This window comes from Phyllopteryx taeniolatus, chromosome 3 (genome assembly GCF_024500385.1).
Source record: "Phyllopteryx taeniolatus isolate TA_2022b chromosome 3, UOR_Ptae_1.2, whole genome shotgun sequence".
Classification (NCBI taxonomy): Eukaryota; Metazoa; Chordata; class Actinopteri; order Syngnathiformes; family Syngnathidae; genus Phyllopteryx; species Phyllopteryx taeniolatus.
Genome location: NC_084504.1, coordinates 13,814,205 through 13,834,562, shown reverse-complemented (window position 1 = coordinate 13,834,562; position 20,358 = coordinate 13,814,205). Strand labels below are relative to the sequence as shown.

The window sequence follows — 20,358 nt, the reverse complement described above, 5'->3', positions numbered from 1 at the left end:
AGAATAAATTCATAATATTAAGTGGAAAATGTTGTAGTTTTTACAAGAATGAAATCATAATTATCCACGAATAAAGTAATACGGAGGAAAAAAAATCATAATTTTCGGAAGATAAAATAATAACGTATATAAAAATAATATTTTAAAAAGTTGCAATTTTACCAGATCAAAGTTGTAATATTGCGCGAAAAAAGTATAATTTTGTTTTGTAATGCATTCATAATACCATTAGGAAAAATTTGTAATTTTAAAAGAATGAAGTCATAACTACAGTATAAGCGAATAAATTTGTAATAGTACAAGAAAAACATCGACATTTTACGAAGATAAAATATTATTTAAGTAAAAAAGTCACAATTTCTAATTCTAATTTCAGAATTTTATAGAAATAAAAACATTTTATGATTCTGTGAAAAAGAAAACATAGAATATTACAATAATCAAGTTGCAATATTATGAGTATGAAGTCATAATTTCACAAGAATAAAGTTGTAATACTAAGGAAAAAAAGTTTTTAAAAAAATTTGAGAATGAAGAGGTAATATTAGGAGAAAAGAGCATAATTTTATCGGAGTAATGTTGCTGATTACAAAAAAAATTTTGAATTTACAGGCGTGAGGCAGTAATATGTTTTGAAGTTTTAAATCATATAAGGAATTAGTAATTTTTTTACAAGCATAAAAATTTGGGGGGGAAAGGGATTAAATATAAGGAAAAGAGTCATAGCTGTACACGTTTATGAGGGAAAAAAACTATTAATCATAAAAATGCTCACATTTGAGGTATGAATTTAATATATTTATTATTAAAGTAGTTGTAGTTTGCAATGCATCTGGCTCAGAGCTTTATATTTGGTGTCTTTTATGTGGCTAATGTAACCAAATGATTTGGAAAAACTGGTATGATACAATGCAGTTGCACTGTCCCATTTCAAACCACAAGGCCAACATTAAACCTTTTCGGAGGTGTAGTTGAATAGAGAGTAGAAAATAGAGGTGGAAAAAGTGACAGCTCATCCTGCCTACTAAACTAGAAGATTCTACAGTTGTTTACTAATGAACACAGTAAAAGCTACTCAGTATAAACAGTTAGAAACAGACACACAGTGGTACCTCGACTTAGGAGTTTTTGAGATATGAGCCATTGCTCGGCCGATTTTTAATTTTTTTTATCTCGAGTTGTAGGCAAATATTTGACCTATAAGCACTAGATGTTGGCAGTGAACTTCACAACAAGCAGTAGTATGGCAGATAGTGAACAATTATTTTTAAAAAAAGAGGCTTCAAGCTATTTATTGCCACTCCCAGTAGAAGTTGACTGTAAAAGCGTAACTTAACAGAAAGAGGATTGTGTATTCAAAACAACCATTTAGCTTGTCTTAGGAAAATTTGTTTAGTTGAATGCTACCAAATAATGCAAAATGCCCTAAAGGGACTAACAAAACTAACATTGATGTCGCAGTAAATATGAAAATTTAAACAAATTCAATTTCAATCCAAACGGTACCAACAAATTCACACGACTGCAGCCCTCCTTATAATTCATTGCTTTAAAAAAAAAAAAAGCAAATAAGCAGAGATCGGGTAAAAAGAAAATGCAGATTAAAGGGGGATCAGGTTTAAAAAAATGTGAACAAGGGGAATAGGTTTTTCCTCTGTGAAAAACAACTAATAATTTTGCAGCTTCCTCAGCGGTTATGACCATCTTCTTTGTGTATATACGTATGCGTGTATTACACTGCACCCTGGTAGACAAGGCCTGCACACCAGAAGGAGTGACCCAATGCCCATTGCAATAAAGAATGAAATCATGATGCACAAACTTTTAAATTCTTTAAATTCCATGTAATTTTATAAAATACAATACTGTAGACCGCTATTTTTCCAATTAAAAAACATGTGACAAAAACCTTTGTTGACGTTTTTTGGGGAGGCTGGAACGGATTAATGACATTTCAACTAATTTCAATGGTGAAAGATGATTTGAGTGTTTTTTAGTTACGAGCTTGGTGGCAGAACAAATTAAATTTGTAATCTGTATTTGAGTCGTAAGTCAAGGTGCCACTGTACAAGATGCACTAAACTGTTATAGGTGTTCATCTTTGGGATAAACAAAAAAACTGTTAAAAGCTAGTTTTTAATTTAGTATAAAAAGCTTTTTTTAATTGTAACTACTAGTACTAAGCAGCGCTTTTGGGGCCTTGTTAGTCATTGCACACTATCTATATATATTGTAAATCAGGTGATCCTGAGTGGCTTTTAAAGAATGTCAAGAGGACCCCGGTGGAGACTGCAACAGACTGGCAAGAATGAGTATTACCGTTCTCCTGGTTGGAAAAGAGCCTACTTGCGCTGGAGACAGTCTTGCCGATGTCGGCCAGCGAACGCAGGTTGGACTTCTTGGTCTGGTGGCGATGTTTGCGCAGCAGCGTGTACATCACCTTGTCCTTGAATTCAGGCTTCAGCTGACCGTTCTCGATCTGGTTGTCTGTTATCAGCTCTGAAATAGGAGTGTCAATTTATGATTAGAAAATAAAGAAAAGAAAAACTGTAATTTTTCCAGAAAGAAAACTATGGTTTTAAGGGAAGAACCACCATAAAAAATATATTTTTTAGTTTTCATTTTATAGTAATAAAGTCATAATTCATAATGTCGGAATGTAATCCATCCTATACATCCATTTTCTGAGCCGCTTCTCCTCACTAGGGTCGCGGGTGTGCTGGAGCCTATCCCAGCTGTCATCGGGCAGGAGGCAGGGTACACCCTCAATTGGTTGCCAGCCAATCGCAGGGCACATACAAACAAACAACCATTCGCACTCACATTCACACCTACGGGCAATTTAGAGTTTCAATTAACCTAGAATGTATGTTTTTGGGATGTGGGAGGAAACCGTAGTGCCCGGAGAAAACCCACGCAGGCACGGCGAGAACATGCAAACTCCACACAGGCGGGGCCGGGAATTGAAACCCGGTCCTCAGAACTGTGAGCCAGATGCTCTAACCAGTCGGTCACCGTGCCGCCCAGAGTGTAATATATATTAATCTTCATGACAGCATTCAGACACAGAGTAGGTTGTAATAAAGTATTAGGTCACTGCCATTTACTGTATTCACAGCAAACATAAACAGCATACAGTATAACCACAGCAAATATAAACAGCATATAACCACACAAAGTGTGAATTGCAATTAGTGTGAGGCTCTTGTGTATAAACGTGACATGACACATCAATCCAGAGATGTATCCTATTTTGAAACAACAACGCTGACAGATAAGAGAGGAGCCTCAGGGGAAGGGGGTCACAGGCTACTGTGGTTAATGGCCTCAAAGCAAGAGGCCCATGCAGTGCACTCAATTACTTCACATTAATCACTTCTAGTGGTAACTCTTCCTGCTCGCTTGCTCCCTCATGCAAGTTTGGTTTGTGGCGTGAGAGGACGTCATCTTCTCTTCAAACTGAAACATTATTGCCGGGCTTACGATTTGAGGGAGACCTTCGCTGGCCTCTTAAAACAAAAAGAAAGTGTGCAGCAAATGTTTAAACGCTGCACGCACAGGTTAGTTGTGGACAAACTCAAAAGCTTGACACACACACAAACACACACACACACACGTTTGTGGAGTCACCTTATTTAGCGTTACATTACATTAAGTTACAAAACTCCATTGCAATACGAAATGTTGCGTTTTGTTGTGTAACGTTACATTGCATTATTGCAACTCTGCGAAGAGGTGGGCAAGACCCGATTTTGGTAATTTCGTGTAGCGGTGTACCCCCAGCGCCTTTAAAATGGGACATCTGCGTTGGTGTGGGCGTCACCGCAGCCGACTTCAGTCCTGTCCAATCGAAGCGGGATCTTTCATCCGCCAGGCAGATGTCAAAGGAGACACCCTCGTTGTGTCGGTACGCCCATTTTGGTGCAGACTGGTCTGCCAAATTGGCAAGCACACCAGCGAGCCTTGCACTTGCATGAAAATCAAGATACGCTCCCGCGCTTGTTGCGCAGTCTACGAAAATAGAGGTTTTTTTTCTTGTGTTACGTTACGTTTAGTTACCTTACATTACCTTCAGTTATGTTACATTAGTTGCATTTATTATTACGTTTAGTTACAGTACATTGCACTTGGTTATGTAGCATTTAGTTACATTGCACTTAGTTATGTGACATTTATTCACAATACGTTTAGTTACGTTATTTTTAGTCACTTTATGTTGGGCACATTATATTTACAGTAGTTATGCTAAGTTACATTACATTACATTATGTTATTTTACTGTACATTACTATACTTTTGCTGGGGTACTGTACATTAAATGACCGTATTAAGTGAAATTCCAGTACATTACAGTCCATTATGTTAAGTTGTTTTACGTTTAATTACGTTACGCTTAGTTACATTACACTAAGTTATGTTGCGTTGAGTTACATTACGCTAAACTGTGTTCGACTTAGGTATATTACATTTAGTTACGTTACACTTAGTTACATAGTGCTTGGTTACATTACAATTACTCTTTTTTCATTATTTCGATATTCATTATTTATTTATTGCATCTTTTTTCATATGATTGTTTGTTGTGTGTGAAAGCCTGCCTAATGTTGTGACCAGCACGCATCAGCTACTCACCGACCACCTGAGGCAGAGTGGACGCCTCCATGTCCAGCATGATGGTTCCTTTCTCGATGCAGGTGCGCAGCTCAAACAGGCTATGCAGGGACAAGGTGGCCACGTGAGGTTTGCTCCAGCGCTCACCGCCTTTTTCTACCTTCTCCTCAAACTTGATCCACCTGGAGACATCGCAGACACAAAAGGCCTTATAATCATAATTGTTTATGATTACCTTTGTTGATATGTGAAAAGTTGGCAGAAAACAGTCCATAGGGTACTCCCCTGTGCTTAGCAAGTCTTCCCTCGTGTAAATAAATCGCAGTGTCGCCAAAGACGAACGAAAATGACAAAAACAAAGACAATGTTTTGTTCATTTGTTTTCTGAAATGTAAATTTGTTTCGTGTTTTGTTAATTTCTTTTCTGAACTGTGAAAGTGTTTCAGTTTTTGTTCATTTGTTTTCTGAAATGTAAATTTGTTTCGTGTTTTATCTGAAATGTAAAAGTGTCTCACAATTTGTTATGTTTTGCACGTCCCAGCCACTGTACATTACATTACTTTTGGTAACTGGAGAATAAGTTATCCATCCATTCATTTTCTGAGCCGCTTCTCCTCACTAGGGTCGCGGGCGCGCTGGAGTCTATCCCAGCTATCATCGGGCAGGAGGCGGGGTACACCCTGAACTGGTTGCCAGCCAATCCCAGGGCACATACAAACAAACAACCATTCACACTCACATTCACACCTACGGGCAATTTACAGTTGTCAATTAACCTACCATGCATGTTTTTGGGATGTGGGAGGAAACCGGAGTGCCCGGAGAAAACCCACACAGGCAAGTTATGTTACGTTACAATACATGACTGTTACATTGTTACCTTTAGTTACGATACATTTAGCAACTTTACATTTAGTTATGTGGTGGCACGGTGGGCGACTGGTTAGAGCATCTGCCTTACAGTTCTGAGGTCTGGGGTTCAATCCCCAGCCCCGCCTGTGTGGAGTTTGCATGTTCTCCCTGTGCCTGCGTGGGTTTTCTCAGGGCACTCCAGTTTCCTCCCACATCCCAAAAACATGCATGGTAGGTTAATTGACGACTCTACATTGCCCGTAGGTGTGAATGGTTGTTTGTTTATATGTTCCCTGCGATTGGCTGGCAACCAGTTCAGGGTGTACCTTGCCTCCTGCCCAATGATAGCTGGGATAGGCTCCAGCACTCCCGCGACCCTTGTGAGGATAAGCGGCTTAGAAAATGGATGGATTTAGTTATGTTACATTTAGTTACGTCATATTTAGTTACATTACGTTTAGTTACGTTACCTTTAGTTATGTTACACTTACTGTAGTTACATTGCCCTTAGTTACATTGCATTTAGTTATCTTCCGTTTTTTTTTATATACATACCACTAAGTTACGCTATGTTTAGTTATATTCATGCTGACAGTCACAACAACAACGTTAAGTTACATTAAATTTAGTTATCCTGCTTTAATTCCTGTTACTTTACATTGCACTGCATTGTATTATGTTGCATTATGTTACGCTATGTTAAGCTGCATTACATTATGTTATGTTACTGTACATTAAGTTATGTTGCATTACATTACATGACTGTTAAGTTACATTCTTTTACGTTACATTCAAATACATAAAACTGTGTTACGTTAGTCAAGTTACACTTAGGGCGGCACGGTGGACGACTGGTTAGAGCGTCAGCCTCACAGTTCTGAGGACCTGGGTTCAATCCCTGGCCCCGCCTGTGTGGAGTTTGCATGTTCTCCCCGTGCCTGCGTGGGTTTTCTCCGGGCACTCTGGTTTCCTCCCATATCCCAAAAACATGCATGAATTGGAGACTCTAAATTGCCCCTAGGTGTGCATGTGAGTGCGAATGTTTGTTTGTTTGTATGTGCCCTGCAATTGGCTGGCAACCAGTTCAGGGTGTACCCTGCCTATCTATCGTGGTTGGTTCTGGAACGTACCCCCCACAACATGTTTTTATTTTCAGTGTAATAGTAATTACTTTGCTTTTGAATGTGGGAAAAAAAACACCAGCAAATGGTTTCTATGAACCACCAAGTTTTTTTTCCTAAGGGAATTGAACAAGCCCCACATTGGCCGTGAGTTACAAGTTGCATGCCATCCAGCAATTTCACACATCTTTTATGCGTCGATTGAGGAGCTCACTTGATCCCCCTGCATCTATTTACGTAATAAGAAAAATGACAATTCCCACTATCCAATGAAATATTGTTCAACGAGAGGGGGGGAAAAAAATTAAAATGTTAACAAAATTTGAAAAATGAACTTGAATAACTGATAAAAATATAAAAAATATAACTTTCAATTTTTCCTATACAGTCCATTTTCACTTTTTTAATGATGGCCACAGTTTGACCCTGGAACAGATAATTTCTATGATGAATATTAATCACTTGTTATCAAAGTTAAGTTTAGTGAAGCTACTAAAAGTTCTTATTATTGACAAAATGAGAAAATTGTTGTTAAAGTTTTGCGGTTTTTTAGTGTTTTACGCTTTTTGGCTCAATTAAACAATATTGAAATTTTTACAGAAAAGTGTACACTCAAAAAAATTACAATCAATAGTCATCAGTAGTTATTAAAGTTAACTTAAGTGAAGTTAGTAAAGTTTTTACAGTTTAGAAAATAAGAAAATTGTCATAATGTTAATCTTTTTTATTGTTTTATGCTTTTTGGTTGAACTTAAAAATGTCAACTATATTGTAATTGTATGGGTAAAAAACATTTATGGCCACAGGTTGACCATGAAACACGAATTAGGTTCAAAGGATTTGGTCTCGCATGCTCATTTTCACCTGGGACCACGCTAAAAGGCCCCCCCAACGCCAATACCCGCCCTTACCTGGCCGTCTCCTTCCACTCCATCTCCTGGCCGTCCACTGACAGCAGCTCGTCCAGCTCGGTGAAGAGCTGAGGGGGCGGCGGCCCGTCATCGTCCTCCCCGAGGATGAAGCGGATCCTCTCGGCGGCCGGCGAGACTGCGGAGACGGGGAAGATACTCCGTGTCAAAGGGCGGCAAGGGGACTCCAGCTCGGCCTCGTGGGGAGGCGGCGGAGGAGGCGGCAGTGGAGGTATGATCTCGATGGCCACCTCCTCGCTTTTCTCCTCCGTGTCCTCCTCTTTCTCCTCCTGGTTGTTATTGTTGTTGGACATCTTTTATTAATAAAAGCCCCCCTGCTTATCCTGACGTTTGATTCTTCAGGTGCGAGTCACAAGCAGCGCCCTCATGAGAGACCCTGGAAGTGACAGAGCCGCTCAGCTGCTTTGTGAAACAGGTAGGAGGAGGAGGGGGGAGTATTTGTGGCTATACCGCGTCAGTGCCAGCGTACCCACCCTCGCCGTTCACCATTGGCTTGGCCAGCTGCCCCGGGAGCCCCTCAATGACAATTAGGAAAGGCTTCGCAAACTGGCCCATTCTTCAAGCCCAGCTTTGGCTTTCTCTCCTCCTCCCGGTTAGTTCTCGTTTGAATATTTAGCAAATGGAAGAGGAGAAAACTCAACGGGGTCGTATGTAAATAATGGTTTTCATTAACTTAATGGTGGCCAGTAAACACTCACATGAGATCCGCAATGAAGTCCTACACAAAAGTCAAGTAGCAGTCAAAATGCAAGGCAAAACATAAATGGTTGCAACTTCAGACCACTTTTTACTTCACCAGGGAGACTTTACTGTCATTATTATGATGAGGATGAAGATTATTATTATTATTATTATTAATAATACATAAAACAATATACTAATATAAGTAATTTATTATTATTAATATTATTATTATTATCCATCCAGTCTCCGAACCAGTTATCCTGACTAAGGTCATGGGTGGGGCTGGCACCTATCCCAGGTGACTTTGGGTGAGAGGCGGGGCAAACCCTGAACTGGTCACCAGCCAATCGCAGGGGACACATAGACAAACAACCATTCAGATTCACTTTAGACAATTTAGAGTCTGCAATTAATCTACCAAGCATGTTTTTGGAATGTGGGAGGAAACCGGCGTACCTGGACAAAACCTACACAGGCATAGGGAGAATATGCAAACACAGGAAGATTAGAACCCAGACTTGAACCCACGACCTCTGAACCATGAGACGGATGTGCTAATCAGTTGGCAAACTGATTTTTACACAATGTATTACTTTATTTGTTGTTATTATTTTTACAATTATTTTAATCAATTGTATTCTTGTTATATCATTTTATAATCTCTTAAATTATTGTTGTCATTTTATTTATAGGCGGCACGGTTGGCGACTGGTTAGAACGTCAGCCTCACAGTTCTGAGGACCGGGGTTCAATCCCCGGCCTTGCCTGTGTGGAGTTTGCATGTTCTCCCCGTGCCTGCGTGGGTTTTCTCCGGGCACTCCGGTTTCCTCCCACATCCCAAAAACATGCATTAATTGGAGACTCTAAATTGCCCGTAGGTGTGAATGTGAGTGCGAATGATTGTTTGTTTGTATGTGCCCTGCGATTGGCTGGCAACCAGTTCAGGGTTTACCCCGACTCCTGCCCGATGATAGCTGGGATAGGCTCCAGCACGCCCGCGATCCTAGTGAGGAGAAGCGGCTCAAAAAATGGATGGATGGATTTTATTTATATGTAAATTAAATTTATACTACTGCATTTTTTTTCTCGATGCCAAGCAAGAACCCTATTGATGTTCAACCATATTGGCCAGAAGATGTAGCTGAGGTAAAAGACTAGTCTACTTGCCCTACTTCCCTGACCGATCGTCACACTTTGGGGGATTGTCGCTCTGTGCCCAAGCGAGAACCCTATTTATTTTTAATCAGATCCACTATAACATAGGCATATGCAGTGGGTACGGGAAGTGGGTACAGAAAGTTTTCAGACTCCCTTAAATATTTTACTCTTTGTTATATTGCAGCCATTTGTTAAAATAATTTAAGTTCATTTTTTCCTTCAATAATGTACACACAGCATCCCATATTGACAGAAAAAAAAACTTAATTGTTGAAATCTTTGCTGATTTATTAAAAAAGAAAAACTGAGGTATCACAAAACCATAAGTATTCAGACCCTTTGCTGTGACACTCATCAAGTTAACTCGGGTCCTGTCCATTTCTTCTGATCATCCTTGAGATGGTTCTACACAGTTATTGGATTCCAGCTGTGTTTGATTATACTGATTGGACTTGATTAGGAAAGCCACACCCCTGTCTATATAAGAGCTTACAGCTCACAGTGCATGTCAGAGCAAATGAGAATCATGAGGTCAAAGGAACTGCCTGAAGAGCTCAGAGACAGAATTGTGGCAAGGCACAGATCTGGGCAAGGTTACCAAAAAAATCTGCTGCACTTAAGGTTCCTAAGAGCACAGTAGCCTCCATAATCCTGAAATGGAAGACGTTGGTGACGATCAGAACCCTTCCTAGAGCTGGCCGTCCAGCCAAACTGAGCAATCGGGGGAGAAGAGCCTTGGTGAGAGAGGTAAAGAAGAACCCAAAGATCACTGTGGCTGAGCTCCACAGATGCAGTCGGAAGATGGGAGAAAGTTCTAGAAAGTCAACCATCACTGCAACCCTCCACCAGTCGGGGCTTTATGGCAGAGTGGCCCAACGGAAGCCTCTCCTCAGTGCAAGACACATGAAAGCCCGCATGGAGTTTGCTAAAAAAAAAAAAAAAAAACACCTGACGGACTCCAAGATGCTGAGAAATAAGATTGTCTGGTCTGATGAGACCAAGATAGAAATTGTTGGCCTTAATTCTAAGCGCTATGTGTGGAGGAAACCAAGCATTGCTCATCACCTGTCCAATACAGTCCCAACAGTAAAGCATGGTGGTGGCAGCATCGTGGTGTGGGTGTGTTTTTCAGCTGCAGGGACAGGGAGACTGCAGTTGCAATCGAAGGAAAGATGAATGCGGCCAAGTACAGGGATATCCTGGACGAAAACCTTCTCCAGAGTGCTCAGAACCTCAGACTGGGCCGAAGGTTCACCTTAAAAAAAGGCAATGATCCTAAGCACACAGCTAAAATACTGAAGGAGTGGCTTCAGAACAATTCAGTGACTGTTCTTGAATGGCCCAGCCAGAGCCCAGACTTAAACCCAATTGAGCATTCTCTGGAAAGACCTGAAAATGGCTGCCCACCAATGTTCACCATCCAACCTGACAGAACTGGAGACAATCTGGCAGATGAGCTCCAAATCCAGGTGTGAAAAACTGCATCATTCCTAAAAAAGACTCATGGCTGTATTAGCTCAAAAGGGTGCTTCTACTAAATACTGAGCAAAGGGTCTGAAAACTTATGGCTGTGTGATATTTCAGTTTTTCTTTTTTAATAAATATGCAAAACTTCAATAATTTGTTTTTGTTGTTGTTGTTGTTTTGCCAATATGGGGTGTTATATGTACATTAATGTAGAACAAAATTAACTTAAATTATTTTAGCAAATGGCTGCAATATAAAAAAGAGTTAAGGGGCTCTGAATACTTTCCGTACCCACTGTAGGTAGCTTGGAAACAACATGTACTTTAAAGGTCTGACTTGAGCCAATAGAGTTCTCCTTTGAAAATGGAGCAGTAGTCTCCAAAACTCGGTTCAGTATACATTTTCAATTCAAGAGTGGCGCCGCATGACGGTCAGAAGGCAGATCCAATAGGAAAGGGGCTGGCGGAGTGATTTCAGAGTTCTTACAACAATAAACTAACTAGCAGGAAATGCCTCATTGTTACATCCTGGTTGGCAGCTACACAAGCAAATATGGGCAAGCTTGCACCAGTGTAAGGACGACCTTGTGTGCTGCAAACACCAAGAAAACCAAGTGCAGTGTGAATGCTGGCTCACGTCAGACTTAAAACAAATTGACCTTGCTCTTATGCCTTCTCTCTGTGACGAGCACACACTCACAGCTGACAACGAGGCACTCTAAAGCAGCCACACTAGGTCAAAGCCCAGGTCCACACATTGGCAGTCAAATGGGACTTTAAGAAAGAAAAATGGACCTCGCACTTCTGCCTTTCTCTGTGTGACATAGACGCACTCACGGCTGACAATGAGGCGGACTGAAGCGGCCACGCCAGCAGATTATCTGAAGTAAAGATGCATTTTCAGAGTGTAGGTTAGCTAGCTAACTGTACGTCACAATTGTGCCGGATAACCGCTAATGCAAATAAAGATTCTCATATAGTGGGAGAGGGACGACTCTTGCCAGACTCCAAAGTGCCGTTTTAGCTGCAAGCTGGTCACTTTTCATTGAAATGGTGAACGAAGCTTGACTCTTATTTGCCTGGGAATAATAATAATGTAATGCAGAAATGTAATGTAATCTAATGTGTAATGTAAATGTAATGTAAAGTGACCAAATTATATCTTCTCATTATAGACCCCTGTGTACGTCATAGGGTCACTTGCATGTACTTGAACCCCTATCCTTCTGGATCTGCGATGTGGGCCTCTGGGGATGCTTGCCCTGTTTCCCCCTCCTCCTCTTGGGTCTGGTTGTGTCTGTGTTGCCCTCTTGGGGGATCCCGGGGCTGCTCTCCTTCCCTGGGTGTCGGGGAGGTGCCTGCTGGCCCCACCCCGGGCCTGTGTCCTCCTCTTCCCTCTCCCCGGGGCGCTCCGCCATGGTCGTTGCCACTCTCTCCCTTGGGCTGTGCGGGGTTCCCCGCTGACTTGGGGCTTATGGTAGGGTGTCGGCTGGACGGGCCCGCCTTCTTTGTCCTGTTCTGGTTGCTGGGTGATGGTCAGTTTGGGGTTGGGGCTAATTAGCTTTTCTCTGTGGTCTTCCAGCCGGTCGGGCCGGGCCAGACCCGCAAGAGTCTGGCCTCTTACTTCACACACTCTGCACATTTTTACTACTCACACTGTACATACTTCGCACATTCACCTCCCATTCAGGGTCTTCTGGGGACTGGCGCGAGGCATGATGGGGCAGGCGCCGGGCCCGGTACTGGCAAATCTGTGCTGGTTTCCGGTCTGGTCAACTGCCCCCCCCTTTCTCTGCCCTGCCGGTCCGCCAGTTTTAATGCATCATACACCCATTTGTGAGAGGAGGGCAGTGTCGGGGTCGGGAGGATACCAGATGTTCCGGCAATCCGGCCTGGTCTTTGGCCCGCCATGCCTTTCCCTCGCGAATTTGTAATGCACCACTTAGATTCGCACATCCTTTGGGGAGCTGGTTGGTGTGAGTGGGGGCGATGGCTACGGGTTATCATTGCCCTGTGACCGTCTCGCGTCACTCCCACCAGTCTCGCCAATTTTAATGCACGACACCCCACCACACATGATCAGGGCACAGGGACTGGTTGCCTGTCAGGGACCTAGTAACCATAGTAATAGGGTGGGTATTCACATTTGGAGGGGGGCGGTGGTCCAGTGCCCGTGCCCCTCCCTTTGGGACTGGTTCGGGTGCTTTGGTTGGGCTGGAGATCACCCTGGGCCCTGGTGAGTGGGTGGCGTCCCCCTCGTTGGGTCCCCCACTGGACGGGCTCGCTGGCTTGGCATCCCTTGAAGGTGAAGGGGGCCGGGTCCACCCTTCCTCAATGGGTCCCACATTTCCTCAATGTGCCGGCTCAGCAAATCCATACACCAGTTGACTAACATGCATGTGATATGGTGTTCATTCACTAATAAGTTTGATAGACGCTATAGGCTTTATTTGCTTGTTCTGGGACCACTAATAACAACATAGGTTATACTAACACATCAACTCACAGGTTCTTACAGGTGTTTAGACACTAAAAAGAATCCCACCCCAAACACTCATCAGTAGCACTGCCTTGCTCATTTCACACATCCTGTCAAGTCCTTCCCTTTTCTGTTCTCTCTCATCTTGTTCTCTTGGTTAATTATTGCATGTCCTCACCGCGTGTCCCCCTCCATCCACAAATAACACGATTTGACTGTGGTAACGTCATTCGTGCTCGCATATCGAGACTGTCTAACTATTGTTCTGCTGTGGTCCTCACTCCTAGTCCCCTTGTCCACTCTATACCTCTGTCTGTACCCCAAAATCATTTTCTGTCCGGCTGCATTTTCAATCAACGTCAGAATAATTAAAAGATTTAAAAATAGGCAGAGGAAGTATTTCAAACTCCCCTGTTCCAGCACAAAAGGCAGACAGATCCACCATTCTGCAAGGCCATGCAGATGAACAGGAAAGGTTAAAAAAAAAAAAGGCCATGCCCAAAAAATTTGAAAAAGTTGAAAAACAGATTAACGCTATATCACCTCAATTGAGTTCTACAATGTTCTGAGTCTTTGCTCGTGGTTTCAGCAGTTACCAGGGTATTTAAGTCTCACGAGATACAAAAGCAATATGATATCTATCGAGTAATAATACACAAATTGAGGTGAGAATTGAGATGGGGTAGACCACTGTCAATGTATCTTGCAACCTGATTTTTTATTTCAGATAGCAAGGCTACATCGGGTCAGATTCAAAATTCATAGGGAGCCCTCATATGCGTCCATGCGAAAATGAGGCAGAAAACAGCTCAGGATGCTAAGAGGCACAGTGTTACTATCCCACTCCAGCACTTGCTAAGAGCAAGCTTGAGGGCGAGGGAGGAGATGAGGAGGGTGAGATCCAGGACAGGGTGAAAGCAAAGAGGGGTGAGAGCACAAGCACCGAGAGGCGGAGGGGATAGAAATGAAAATCCCATTGCTCAAACGCAATTTCAAAGACGTGTGTGCGCTCTCGCAGAGAGCCACTGAGCGTGCACAAAGAGCACTTTGTCCCGGGCAGTGGAGCATCATGGGATACGAGATTCGGGGAGAATGGCCCCGCCGATACGGAGCTTTAGCCAAAAGCCCCCGTTCACTCTTGACATGCATCCGACACAAATGGCTGCCCCAATCTTTGCAGACAGTTTGGCAAAACTACTACGTGCAATTGGATTGCGTTTACACTGTGCCCTCAGATCATTATCACCTCATTCTTGACAAACACGTGGGAAATGTTACTAGGCTGCAACGATTAATCGAATACCTTGAATAATTTGATTACAAGGAAAGGTTGAGGCAAAATTTCTTCCTCGTTGTTACTAGGGCTGCAACGATTAAATTACAAGAATATAATTTTAATAGAATGAAAAAAGGGATGCAATTTTAAAAGGTTAACATTGTAACATTATGAGTAAAAAATGTGCTGTTGTATGAGAATAAATTCCTATCACTAGAAAAGGTTGAAATTTCAAAAGGAACAAATTGGCATTTTACCACAATAAACTCATATTATGCAATACTGGGAGAAACTCACCACAAACATCACTCACCAGGCCAGGCCCCGCCTTTTAAAGTCATACACACTCAAAGTCACAGATATTACAGTCAAACGTGGGGGACCCTAAGTGGACAAAAATAATATCTGCACCTACCTCCACTTCTTATTGTGATTAAGAACGCTATTTTTTTAATCTGATTACCGGATTCATCAATCGGATAATTGGTAAAATATTCATTGATTTATTCATTCATTCATTCATTCATTTTCCACACAGTTTATCCTCACTAGGGTCGCAGGCGTGCTGGAGCCTATCCCAGCAGAATCTGGGCGAGAGGCGGGGTACACCCTGAACGATTCTAAAAATATTAAATAGCTGCAGCCCTAGTTGTTACCATCATAGTCCTGTGTTCACTATGCAGGCAACTCACTGAGCACCAAATGTCTGTTCCATGTCTCTGCAGTTTAGCAAAACCACAATGCAATCGAATTGCATTTACACTGTGCACTCAGATTATTATCACCTTGTTCAAAACAAGCACGTGGGAAATTGTACCACCACAAAGTCCCGTGTTCAGTATGCGGGGCAGTGAGCAGAACGGTTTGAATACAGAGGGACACCCCAAGGGAGACTCACTGAGAGCTAAGGCCACAGGGTTCTACTTCTTCTTGCAAATACTGCTTAGTGACTGTTTCAAAATGGAGGCTCAAAATGTGTGTACTATTACGGGAATCAAATCATAAAATTACAGGAAAGAAGTCGTAGTTTTACGAGAATGAAGTTGTAGTAGTCTAAGAAAAAAGTTGTCATTTCACAAGAATAGTTGTAATATTTTGACGAAAAAAAAATCAATTTTTACGAGAATATTGTTTTAAGATGACAAAAACAGTTTTAATTTTATTTATTTTTAAATAACTTAATTTTACAAGAAAAAAAAATAATTAATTCATAGTAAAAAGTCTTACTTTTATGTGAATAAAGTCATAGAATTACTAGAAAAATAATTTCAGGAGGATTAAATTGTAATGTCAAAAGAAAAGATTGTCATTCAAGGAGAATTTCACAAGTTGGAATTTTACAAGGTTTTTTTTTCTTTTTACCACAAAAAAACCCACAATATTACAAGGAAAAAGTTCTACTTTGATGGGAATTAAGTCATATTATGAAAAAAAAACACTCGAATCTAAAATTTAAAAAAAAAATAATAATTTATTTTTTGGAACGTGTTGCAGCCATAAAATTCTAAGTTTATGATTATTTGCTAAAAACAATCAAGTTTGAACGTTAAATACCTTGTCTTTGTAGTGTTTTCAATTAAATATAGGTTGAACATGATTTGCAAATCATTGTATTCAGTTTTTATTTCTGTTTAACACAACGTCCCAACTTCATTGGAATTGGGGTTGTAATATTATAAGAAAAGATTTTTATTTTAATATAATTTTAATATTATGGAAAAAAAAGGGATGTAACTTTGAGAGAATAAAGTTGAAATATTAGATATATTTTAATGGATAGAATACAAAACAATTTAGAAATGATACAAGAAAAAAAATTCTAATATGAGAGAAGAAAGTTGTTCTTTTACCTGAGTAAACCTGTAGTATTCGATTTTTTTTTTTTAAATCAATAAATACAAGGGGCGGCACGGTGGGCGACTGGTTAGAGCGTCAGCCTCATAGTTCTGAGGACGCGGGTTCAATCCCCGGCCCCGCCTGTGTGGAGTTTGCATGTTCTCCCCGTGCCTGCGTGGGTTTTCTCTGGGCACTCCGGTTTCCTCCCACATCCCAAAAACATGCATGAATTGCAGACTCTGAATTGCCCGTAGGTGTGAATGTGAGTGCGAATGGTTGTTTGTTTGTATGTGCCCTGCGATTGGCTGGCAACCAGTTCAGGGTGTACCCCGCCTCCTGCCCGATGACAGCTGGGATAGGCTCCAGCACGCCCGCGACCCTAGTGAGGAGAAGCGGCTCAGAAAATGGAGGGATGGAATAAATATGAGGGAAAAAAATATTTTCAGGAATAATATTACGAGAAAGAAAAAGTTGTTACATTTCAAGAAAAAACTTGGACTTTAGTTTCAAGAAAAAAATAGTAATAATACAGGCAAAAGGTTGTGTTTTAGTAACATTACATTTTATTTTCTTTGATAGAGAAAATAGTTGTTTTTACAGGAAGCAGAAACAATAAGTCAAAGGAGCCTGAATGTAAGTTTGATCACTATCCAAAGGACCTATGCTTTCTTCCTTTCCTTCTTGTGACAGAATTGAAACTCATATTATATATATATATATAATAATATATAATGATAATTCCCGTAAGTAAATTGTTTGCGGGTAAAAGAGTTTTAGCTTGGACGGTCAAATGCCAACCAAGATGAAGCATGCCGACATTTCTCCTGATCTCATCAACATTGAAAGCCGTATCCAACCAACAATTAATTTACGTTCTGCAAAAAATTATCACTTTTATTTCAAATCAAACAAAGACAGACTGCCGAGGGACGGTTAAGAATGCAGACCGTTTTCCCAAAATTCGCCTTCGTGGATGATGCTCCCCTTGAGCAAAACACTTAAGCCACAACTAAAACATCACTCCTTACAAGTACAAATTTTTATTTTAATTAATTTAAATTTGATTTTAATTAATCCGTCAGAGAGAAACTAAATTATTTTCTTCATTATTTTAATATTTAAACATCTATACATCTATCCATTCATTCAAGAAGGAAATTGCAATGTTACGACAATCAAGTCATCATTTAAAAAGAACAAATTCATAATATTTCAAAACTAGCATTGTATATTTACGAGAGTACATTTGTAATATCACAATCAATGTTATTCTTATGGGAATAAAGATGTAATATTACAGAAAATAGTCCCAAATAAGACCATAATATGACAAATAGTCATAATTTTACCTGAATCAATATCCAATATTAAGAGGAATTTTGAGAGAAAGAAATATTTTACAGGAATAAAGTTACATTATTTAAATGATTTAATTAATTAAATTATTAGAAAACAATTTGTAATTTTACAAGAATAAAGTTGGAATATCAGGAAAATATCACGTGGAAAGAAATTGTTGGGGAAACAATTACTTTTTCGCAAATAAAATCACACTTTGAGAAAAAAAGTAATTAGTTTACAAGAATACATGGGAAAAAATATTTTATGATAACTCATTTTATCAGGGGATAAATGTAAATTGTAATAGCCATAACCTTAGGGGAATAAAGATGTAATGTTATTCACATATAGTTGCAATTTTCCCGAAATATGCAATAGAAGGGGAAATCTTTCAAAAATGTTCTTATTTTATAAGAGTAAAGTTGGAATATTTTGAAATATATTTTAATTGTAATTGTTTTAATGGAAAAGAGTTGCTTAAAAATAATGATATACTATATATATATATATATCCATCCATCCATTTTCCGTACCGCTTATTCTCACGAGGGTCGTGGGCATGCTGGAGCCTATCCCAGCTATCTTCGGGCGAGAGGCGGGGTACGCCCTGAAATGGTCGCCAGTCAATCGCAGGGCACGTGGATATTTTTTTAAAGATTTATAATACAGAATATAGTTGTGATACTATAAGAAAAAAAGTTATATTTTTTCAAGAGTAAAGCAATATGAGTTGAAAAGTTGCAACATTACAAAAATAACGTCAAGAAAAAACTTTGAAAATATTTAGCCATACAATTAAGGGGAAATAAGTTCTCATTTCACAAAAATAGAGATGCAATACCTACCGATTTATCTCTCTATGTGTCTGTATGTACGCTTTCAATAAGACTGATCAATGATATGAGTTGAAACAACACGTGACCCATACAACTGGTTGGCAATGCAGCCTGATGTTTGTTGACTGTTAACAACACGTGGTGACTTTCCTCGCACTCCGTCCCTCACGCTGTTGGCGTCAAAACAAAAAGTAACGTCTTTGCCACCACCATATTGTTCTTCGAAAGATGAATGAACGCGCATCATAATAATTCCAAGAAAATCATTTCAATATTGAGACAAAAGGGATGTATTGTTATTGTAATGAATAAGAATAGAGTAAAATAGTTGAAATTTTGTTAGAATAAATGTATAATGGGATTTTTTTAAATCAATAAATTGAGCAAACATTTTATGGGAATCAATCCAGAATATTGTAAGAAAGAAGCTGTGGTTTTACAGGAATAATGTAAAAACTGGAGCAAAAATATTTTATTAGAATTAATTATTAATTTTAATAGGGTAAAGTCATAATATTATATTATTATATTATATAATCGTGGACAGCACGGCCAGTTTATATGGACATCGTGTTCACGCTCATTAAAACCACAAAGAAGAAATTAATATTAGGGGAACATTTGTCATTTTACAAAAATAATGTAACTTTAATGAGAAAAACCAAATTATATTCCGAAAAAAAGTAATTTTATGCAAAATAATGTAGCAGTATTATAAGAAGAAGTTTTATAGTCACGGGAATTAAATAGTCATTTTACAAAATTAATGAATAAGAATTAAGTTGAAATATGATGAGAAAATAATTGTAATATTATGAGAACAGGGATTTAACATTGAGAATAATGTTCTAATATTACAAGAAAAAACATGGAATAAAGAAAAATGTGTAATTTTATGAGAGAATGGCGGCATTTTACCAGAATAAACTCATTTTATGACATTTATTTTTTTTCATTAGAATAAAGTCAAACTTTTATGAGACAGAAAAGTTTTTGTTTAGTGTGACTGGAAACATAATGTTAAGCTAAATAAAGTTGTATTTTTATATAAATAAACTAGGAACATTACGAGAAGAAAAGTTGTAATTCTATGAAAATAAAGTCAAAATATTATTAAAAAAATAATTGTTCTAGCATTGCAATATTACAAAGAAAAAGTTATACATTTATTACAATAAAGTCATAATTTTTTTAGAATAAAGTTACATTGCTTTAATATGAGATACAGTATTTTTAATGAATAGAGAACAATGAAATAGTTGAAATTTCCATCCATCCATCCATTTTGTGAGCCGCTTCTCCTCACTAGGGTCGCGGGCGTGCTGGAGCCTATCCCAGCTGTCATCGGGCAACCTGAACTGGTTGACAGCCAATCGCAGGGCACATACAAACAAAAAAACATTTGCACTTACATTCACACCTAGGGGCAATTTAGAGACTTCAATTAACCTACCATGCATGTTTTTGGGATGTTGGAGGAAACAGGAGTGACCGGAGAAAACCCACGCAGGCATGGGGAGAACATGCAAACTCCACACAGGCGGGGCCGGGGATTGAACCCCGGTCCTCAGAACTGTGAGGCTGACGCTCTAACCAGTCGTTCACCGTGCCGCATAGGCTAACATATAGTTAAAAAAAAGAAAAAAAAATAAACTTTTATTTTAACAGTAAAGTTGTTAGATAATTTTATGTTTTTCTTTTTCTGTGAGCGATTACGAAAAAGCCTGATGAACACACCACTGATAAAAATGCGAAAAATGACTAGAAGC

The 20,358-nt window shown here is 39.6% G+C and overlaps 1 protein-coding gene across 5 annotated transcripts in view; it reads right to left on the bottom strand.

Annotated features, from left to right (window-relative positions):
• Nucleotides 1–20,358, bottom strand: part of slc4a4a (solute carrier family 4 member 4a) — an 82,115-nt gene that overhangs the window by 34,291 nt on the left and 27,466 nt on the right. For 4 of the 5 annotated variants that reach the window (XM_061767060.1, XM_061767064.1, XM_061767061.1 and 1 more), the window contains exons 5-7: nt 7,496–7,631; nt 4,633–4,793; nt 2,320–2,499 (exon numbers count right to left, since the gene is read on the bottom strand). In XM_061767060.1, the coding sequence (XP_061623044.1) occupies nt 2,320–2,499; nt 4,633–4,793; nt 7,496–7,631 (477 nt within the window). The remainder of the gene's footprint in view (nt 1–2,319; nt 2,500–4,632; nt 4,794–7,495; nt 7,632–20,358) is intronic. The other variant, XM_061767063.1, reaches the window with a different exon arrangement.